This window comes from Salvelinus fontinalis, chromosome 42 (assembly GCF_029448725.1).
Source record: "Salvelinus fontinalis isolate EN_2023a chromosome 42, ASM2944872v1, whole genome shotgun sequence".
NCBI classification, from domain to species: Eukaryota; Metazoa; Chordata; class Actinopteri; order Salmoniformes; family Salmonidae; genus Salvelinus; species Salvelinus fontinalis.
This window is the reverse complement of record NC_074706.1, coordinates 19,066,070-19,074,572: the sequence shown is the minus strand read 5'-3', so window position 1 is coordinate 19,074,572 and position 8,503 is coordinate 19,066,070. Positions and strand designations below refer to the sequence as shown.

General features: G+C 43.9%; 1 protein-coding gene across 1 annotated transcript; it reads right to left on the bottom strand.

The window, feature by feature from the left end:
- Positions 1-216: 216 nt before the first annotated feature.
- Positions 217-3,773, bottom strand: LOC129841420 (oocyte zinc finger protein XlCOF7.1-like). Its single transcript, XM_055909685.1, has 3 exons — positions 3,261-3,773; positions 2,753-2,883; positions 217-1,812 (listed from the first exon to the last, which is right to left on the bottom strand). The coding sequence occupies exons 1-3, from the start codon at positions 3,544-3,546 to the stop codon at positions 622-624; spliced, it is 1,608 nt and encodes a 535-aa protein (XP_055765660.1). The 5' UTR covers positions 3,547-3,773; the 3' UTR covers positions 217-621.
- Between the last annotated feature and the right edge of the window lie 4,730 nt (positions 3,774-8,503).

Below are 8,503 nucleotides of genomic sequence, written 5' to 3'. Positions count from 1 at the left end.
CAATACTATAGTTATGGAATGACTTCATTGTTGTTAAACCCATTATGGTGGACATAAATATGATTTATCATCAGATAAACCTGACTTAACTATTTTGAGTGTACAGTAGGTGTTTGTTAGTATGTGGGTATGTGTAGGTATATTTAGTAAGTTGGTTATAAAGCGTGAGATCAGATGTGATGTATTCTAAAGAGACTCTCAATGAAAGACTTGGAATGAAAAGTCCCATTTTGTGTTTATTAAACAAAGAAGTTTTAAACACACCATATGAAAACCACACATACACATGTCTCAACTACAAATCTGCATAAAGTTGATAAATATAATTGACATTTTCTCATTAAAAGTGTTTTGAGAAAATGTGTGAACATCATATAGCCTACACAGTACAACCACAATATGTTAGAGACTTTTGTAGGCTTATTTATGCCTTATATGTCATACAATGACTGGATGCAATATTGTACCCAGTAATATTCAACACTGAAATCTGTTACTCTCTTTATTCCAAATGTATCTGTGGATCTTTTCTGCTGACAACAATGAACATTCATCTTAGTCTTTAATGCAGGGTTGGATCTAAACGTCAGAAGCTATCGAGTGGTATGGTTACTTTCTATGTTATAGAGATGAATGGTGTTTTTGCTGGTGCATCCTGAGGTAGGTCCTCTCTGAGAACCTCTTCCCGCAGTGTGTACAGGCGAACGGCTTCTCTCCCGTGTGGACCTTCAAGTGCATCTTCAGCTGGTCCTGACGGGAGAACCTCTTCTCACACTGGGGGCAGCTGTAGGGTTTCTCCCCTGTGTGGACCCTCTCGTGCCTCTTCAGGTCACCAGCCTGGGTGAAGCGCATGTGACACTGGGTACATTTGAAGGGTTTTACCCCTGTGTGGAACCGCTGGTGCCTCTTCAGGTTGCCAGCATGGGCAAAGCGCATATGACACTGGGTACAGCTGAAGGGTTTCACTCCTGTGTGGACCCTCTGGTGGATCTCCACCTTCTGTGGGCAGCTGAAGCCTTTGTTACAGAACATGCAAAAGAACTGCTTCTCTTTACCGCCTGTTGTTGCTCCCTCTCCCCACGCCTTGGCCGTTTGGTTGTTTGAGTTCAATACCTGATCGAAAAGGATGCAGCCTTGTGAATCTGAAGGCCCCATCGACATGGACACTGGGTGTAAAGGGGAGTGGGTCGAGACATTTAGATTTGTCTCTAAACTTTCCCTGTAGTCTAAGAAGTCACTGGAGCTGCCCTGCGAGTGTCCTTCTCCGAAGTGAGTCTCGTCTGCATTCCATGTCACAGGAACGTCGCCCTCCACTTTCACAGTCATCTCATCTACGACCAGACCCCCCCCTTTCTTATCTAGGCACCGTTCAGAGTATACACTACTACTGTACTGGTTCCAGTTCCCTCTCATTGGATTAGTCTGTGTATCTAAGCCCACAGGCATGTCACCAGGTATCATCTCAGTTGTGTATGAACAGGACGGATCATTGCCAGTCTGTAACGTGTCACCTGAGTCCTGATGGGACAGAACCGTCCTCGGGTTACCGTAATGGAAATATTCTGAGTGGGTAGCAGGACAGTCCAGCCCCGTTAAAGTCTTGGTGTCTGTCTCTGACTTGAGGACGGCGTTTGGCGTTCCACTGACCTCCGTGATGCTGCGTCGGGTCATGGGTAGCACTGTGGCAGTGGTGGGGTCCTCCGTGGCTATAGGGGGAGCTCCAGTCTGGATGTTACTGCTGTGCCATGGTTCCTCCTCTCCTTCAGTCTTCTCCTGCTTGACCCCAGGACTTGCAGCCTCTACATCTGCAGACTGACACAAGAAGAGTGGAGGTTATTATCGATACATGAGTAGATTTGGATAACAATGTCGTAAGTCTTTTTTTTACCAAGTTTGTATACGTTTTGTCTTTTTGGGGAGGGGTACAATATTAATTTCAATTTACACAGTTCATACAACATGTATCCGTAGGCTGCCAAAGAAAAACATACAGAGAAATGATCATATTGATCACACAGAATTGTGTAATAATAAAATTGGTGTAAAGAAGAGAGAAACATAAAGAGGTGGTCCTACACCACCAACTCCCCATCCCATTTAGACTTCTTCACGGGTCCAAAAAGGTCAACATGCACTGTCAACTGTGGGACCTTATATTGACAGGTGTGTGTCTTTCCAGATCATGTCCAATCAATTGAATATACCACAGGTGGACTCCAATCAAGTTGTAGAAACATCTTAAGGATGATCAATGGAAACAGGATGCCCCTGATCTCAATTTTGAGTGTCATTGCAAAGGGTTTGAATACTTATATAAATAAGGTATTTATGTTAAAAATATATATATATAAAGTGGTAGATCAGCTTTAATGTTGCAGATAGATTGTGGCTTCCATTAATGTAATTGTCTGCATCATTTCCAATCCACCAAATATTTTGGGGTAAATATATATATATATTATTCATTTTATTTTTAAAATATGTTTTCCTTTATTTTTTTGCGGCAGCACTGCCTGACAGCAGTAATAATCTCTTATTGATTGAGAGATTCAAGGAGCTATCATCGTCAAGTAACATAGTAGATACAACGCATTCAATATTTACATTCATGCACTTCGAAATTAACTTTGTCCTAGATGCATGTAACTACAGGGCACTCCCACATCATATGAAGGATGAGGTGAGCCTTTCTGAAATAAACAGGCCACATTTGAAGTAACTGTAATGTTTTATGTAACACTATTAAACTAACCTCTATCACGATAACATGCTGGGTTGAGGTTCCACTCCCTTCATCAACAGTGATTGGTTGGTCTTCTCTCCATGTATTGTGTCCCGCTGGCTTCACAAAGCTCCTGTGGCCTCCAGTGAGATGTCCTTCACCTGAGAGAGTGATTGGGGGGAAAGAGGTGGTTAGGTACTATATCAACACTATATTGTACACCATTGACACGGTCTAGAATTGGCAAGGGTGTAAGGTAACACTTCTCATCACTTCATACAATTTATTGATTGACTGAATTATGTTATATGCATCAAATTGTTTTCATTGAGCTAATAATAGGAAATGCAGTAAATTAAGAATCTGGTTAAAATAGGATATGTCTTTGTGCAAGATAGTATGCAATAATTGCCCTGATTGCTAAGCTATCGAAAAACTGTCCAAGGCTTAATTCTGGGTAATACATCTGAACACATGTGCAGAACGGTTGACAGGCACTGAGCTGTGCCGCGCAGCCTCTGCCTTCTGCAAAATGTACCTCTTGTCATTCCTCTGTATCTGTCGAGAATCTTGACACTACCGGGACTTGCGAGGACTCGCTCTCGCAATGTCCTCTCTGCGCGCTCCCGTGACACCTTCAGTTCCAGTAGCTGTAGTTTCCTCCGCAATGCCCTGTTTTCTTTTTGGCTTTGAGTTATTTCTATACGAAACACTGCATAGTCGTCGTCTACGACTTTACAGATCTCTGCTACAGCTGCATTCGCTAGCACCTCCATGATGGAGGCTATTTGAGTGTGAAAAACCATACTGTTCACGTTAGCCATTTTTAGCTAGTTAGCAGCCAGCTAGCTAGCTATTAACCAAGTCCTGTCTCCAACGTGATTTAAACACTACCTTGGGTAAGTATGTGATGCTGTGCAAGTAAATTAGTCATATTTTAAGTTCCAGGGTGTTAATAAACGTCTAAATAACAACAATAAAAACGCTAACGGGAAATCGTTCTTGGTCACTGTTCACTTCCGTTTACACTGAAGAGAAAGGATCTCATTTGTTGGCGTCATACAAAGGGTTTGGTTAAATGGAAAAGTAATGCGCGTTGTTTGAAACACGGTAATTCTTATTACATTATATTACACATAACATCCTTTGATCATTCTCTCAAGCTGATAATGCGCGTTGTTGTTTGAAACACGGTAATGCGTATTACATTATATTACACATAACATATCCTATGATCATTCTCTCAAGCTGAGAGCAGACTTGTTTAGAAAGAACAGTAGCCGTGTCCGAATACCCGTAGTAGTATGCGAACAAAAATACGTTTTATAAGTATGTGAAATTTCGAAAATATGCCGCCTTCATATTCTAGTCGGAACTAGAAACACCGACATTTACGATCTGTAGATTCGTTGAACGCCTATAAATACAACCAGTTAGCAAGTCGGAAATCCCGAGATTTCTAGTTCCGACTAAAATGTGAACGCAGCATTGGTACACTAAAAGTTACAACTAATATGCGTGATTGTGTTGACTCCCGCCATTCGTTCATTTTGGTACAGGCTCATTTGATCTGCTCTTGTCAAACACGTGAGTCAAAAATATGAATTTATTATACTAGATCAAACGCTGAAATTAGTATGCAGTTTAAGTATTTAATACTAGTATGGGTATTCGTACAAGGCCACTGTGTTAGTATTAATAGAGTAGAGAAGAATAGAATGACTGACTTCATTCCATTTACACTGAATAAAAAATATAAACGCAACATGTAAAATGTTGGTCCCATGTTTCATGAGCTGAAATAAAAGATCCCAGAAATGTTTCATATGCACAAATATATGCATATGCACACATCCATGTTAGTGAGCATGTTGCCTTTTCCAAGATAATCCATCCACCTGACAGGTGTGGCATATCAAGAAGCTGATTAAACAGCATGATCAACCTTGTGCTGGGGACAATAAAAGACCAATCTAAAATGTGCAGTTTGGTCACACAACACAATGCCACAGATGTCTCGAGTTTTGAAGGAGCATACAATTGGCATGCTGCCTGCAGGAAGGTCCACCAGAGCTGTTGCCAGAGAATTTAATGTTAATTTCTCTACCATAAGGTTCCTCCAGCTGAGTTTTAGAGAATTTTGCAGTATGTCCAACCGGCCTCACAACCGCAGACCATGTGTAACCACGGCAGCCCATGTGTAACTACGTCATCCCAGGACCTCCACATCTGGCTTCTTCACCTGTGGGATCATCTGAGACCAGAAACCCGGACAGCTGATGAAACTGAGGAGTATTTATATCGGTAATAAAGCCCTTTTGTGGGGGGAAAAATCTATCTGATTGGGTGGGCCTATGCCCTCCCATGGCTGTGCCCCTGTCCAGTCATGTGAAATCCATAGATTAGGGCCTAATTCATTTATTTAAATTGACTGACTGACTGACTTATATGAACTGTAACTCAGTCAAATCTATGAAATTGTTGCTTGTTGCGCTTATATTTTTGTTCAGTATAGTTGAGGTAATATGTACATGTAGGTAGGGGTAAAAGTGACTCGGCAATCAGGATAGATAATAAACAGAGTAGCAGCAATGTGTGTGAGCATATAGAGTGTTTGTGTAAGTATGTGTGTGGGTGGGTAGCGTCCAGGGAGTGTGCATAGTCAGTGTAAGAGTCAGTGCATAAAGGGTCAATGCAATAGTCTGGGTAGCCATTTGATTAGCTATTTAGCAGTCTTATGATTTGGGGGCAGAAGTTGTTCAGGTGCCTTTTGGTCCAAGAATTGACGCTCCAGTACCGCTTGCTGTGCGATAGCAGAGTGAACAGTCTGTGGCTGGGGTCTTTGACAATTTTCCGGCGCTTCCTCTGACACCGCCTGGTATAGAGGTCCTGGATGGCAGGGAGGTCGGCATCAGTGATGTACTGGGCCATCTACACCACCCTCTGTAGTGCCTTGCGATCGAGGGCGGTGCAGTTGCCATACCAAGCGTTGATTCAGCCAGTCAAAATGCTCTCAATGGTGCAGCTGTATAACTTTTTGAGGATCTGAAGGGCCATGCCAAATCTTTTTAACATCCTAAGGGGGTAGAGGCGCTGTCGCACCTTCTTCATGACTGTGCTAGTGTGAGAAAACCATGTTAAGTCCTTGGTGATGTGGACACAGAGGAACTTGAAGCTCTCGACATGTTCCACTAAAGCCCTGTGGATGGGGCATGCTCGCCCCTCCTTCTCCTGTAGTCCATGATCAGCTCCTTTGTCTTGTTGATATTGAGGGAGAGGTTGTTGTCCTGGCACCACACTGCCAGGTCTCTGACCTCCTCCCTGTAGGCTGTCTCATTGTCGTCGGTGATCAATCCTACCACCGTCATGTCGTCAGCAAACTTGATGATGGCATTGGAGTCGTGCTTGGCCACAGTCGTGGGTAAACAGGGAGTACAGGAGGGGACTAAGCACACACCCCTGAGCGGCCCTGTGTTGAGGGTCAGCGTAGCAGATGTTACCTACCCTTACCACCTGGGTGCGGCCCGTCAAATTCCAGGATCCAATTGCACAGGGAGGTGTTCAGTCCCAGCAACACTGGATATCAGCCGTTCCTCATCAACTGCAGTCCATTAACACAAATTATAAAGAAGAGCATATAAAGGTTTATAAAAGGTTTATATAATCAAATCAAAGTTTATTGATAGCGTACACAGTTTATTGGATGTTAGTTACTAGCTAAATGCTTGTTACCAGCTCCTAAATGTGCAGTACAATGTCAAACAATTCATGAAAATTCTAATTAAGAAATAACAGGAAGAAACAATCCAAATAACACTATAAATACTCCAAATAGCAATCTGTGCGTATATACACAGGATGAATGATATGTACAGCAGTAGATATATTAGAGTGAGCTATGTCGAGAATACAGTATATAAATATAGTGTGTATAAACAGTATATATATATTTTTTTAAAGGGAAGTGTCCAATGTCTCTGCATGGGACAGCAGTGTTTAATGTGTTTGTGAGTATGGGTGTATGCATGTGTGTGAGTGTATATATGAGTGCAGAGTCTGCGTGTGTGTGAGAGAGCTTGTGTGTGTATTTTGTGTGAGTGAGCAGGAGTATGTGTGCAAAAAAAGTCTCTAAGGTGCAGGACAGGCAGACAGCCAGTGATGGCTGTTCAACAGCCTGATGGTCGGATGTTAGAAGCCGTCCCGGAGCCTGTTGGTTCCGGCTCTGATGCTCCTGTACCGTCTACCAGGCGGTAGTAGAGTGAACGGTCCGTGGCTCGGTTGGATGAGGTCCCTAATGATCTTCTTGGCCTTCCATCAACACAGAGTGGTGTAAATGACCTGGAGGGCCGGCAGCGTGCCCCCGATTTGTGCTTTTGGCTGACCACACCACTCGCTGAAGAGCCATGCGGTTGAGGGTGGTACAGTTACTGTACCAGGCGGTGATGCAGCCCGAAAGAAAGCGCTTAATGATGCATCTGTAGAGTTTGTGAGAGTCGTATGGTCAATGCCGAACTTCTTCACCATGGTGCTGATGTGATGTGACCATATCAGGTCCTCGGTGATGTGCACACAGAGGAACTTGAACCTTTTGACCCTCCACACTGTGGCCCAGTCTATGTGGATGGGGGCGTGCTCTCCCTTCTGTCTCCTGTACTCCACAATCAGCTCCTTGGTTTTGTTGACTTTGAGAGAGAGGTTATTGTCCTGGCACCACTCCGCCAGGGCTCCAACCTTCTCACTGTAAGCTGTTTCGTCATTGTTGGTAATCAGGCCTACCACTGTCATGTCGTCAGCAAACTTGATGATTGTGTTGGAGTCGTGGGTGAACAGGGAGTACAGGAAGGGGCTGAGCACACACCCCTGGGGGGCCCCCGCATTAAAGGTCAGCATGGCAAAGGTGTTGTTGCCTATCCTCACCAACTGGGGTCAGCCTTTTAGGAAGTCCAGGACCCAGTTGCACAAGGATGAGTTCCAAGGTAACAAGCTTTGAGGGCACATGGTGTTGAAAGCTGAGCTATAGTCGGTAATCCTCTTGTTCAGGTGGGAGAGAGTGTTTTTTTCTAGTGCGATGGCAATTGCGTCATCTGTGGATCTGTTGGGGCGGTAAGATTGAGGTGATGTCGCCCTTGACTAGCCTCTCTAAGCACTTCATGGTGACAGGAGTGAGTGCTATGGGGCGATATTGACATTTAGTTCAGTTATCTTAGATTGCTTGGGTACAGGAACAATGGTGGACATCTTGAAGCATGTGGGGATGGCAGACTAGGATAGAGAGATTGAATATGTCCGTAAAAACTCCAGCCAGCTGGTCTGCGCATGCTCCGAGCACGCCTCCTAGTGAAGGCGGTGCTCACTGGATCCATCTCCCTCTGTTCTCTCTTCCTCTTCGTCACACTGGTGCACAGCAACTGAGACTGGCTGGGAGCCCAACAAAGAGGGTCTTTAACACACACACAGGGCCATTGAACCAGACTCCGCCTGTACAGATTAATTTTGTATCGCTCAGAAAGATGGCAGGAATATGAGCATTTGTGATTTCAGACTTTTTTGTTATGATACTTATTTCCGGGCTGACAGCCATTTAAGAGTTAACAGTCCCTGCCACATGCGTCTTTGTGTCTGAGCAGTTGAATTGCAACTCCACTTTGTCCCTGTACTGACTTTTTGCTTCTTTGATTGCCTTACGGAGTTTGTAGCTGGTCGGTTTGTACTCATCCATGTTCCGGGTCACCTTACCGTGGTTGAATGCGGTGGTTCGCGGTTCCAACGTTTTTTTAATTT

Excerpts from the sequence above, each read along its gene's own strand:
- LOC129841420 (XM_055909685.1), bottom strand. The coding sequence starts at position 3,546 with ATGGCTAACGTGAACAGTATGGTTTTTCACACTCAAATAGCCTCCATC. Across the intron at positions 2,884-3,260 it reads ATACAGAGGAATGACAAGAG|GTGAAGGACATCTCACTGGA; the intron begins GTACATTTTGCA and ends TCACTCTCTCAG. Across the intron at positions 1,813-2,752 it reads AGCATGTTATCGTGATAGAG|TCTGCAGATGTAGAGGCTGC; the intron begins GTTAGTTTAATA and ends TTCTTGTGTCAG.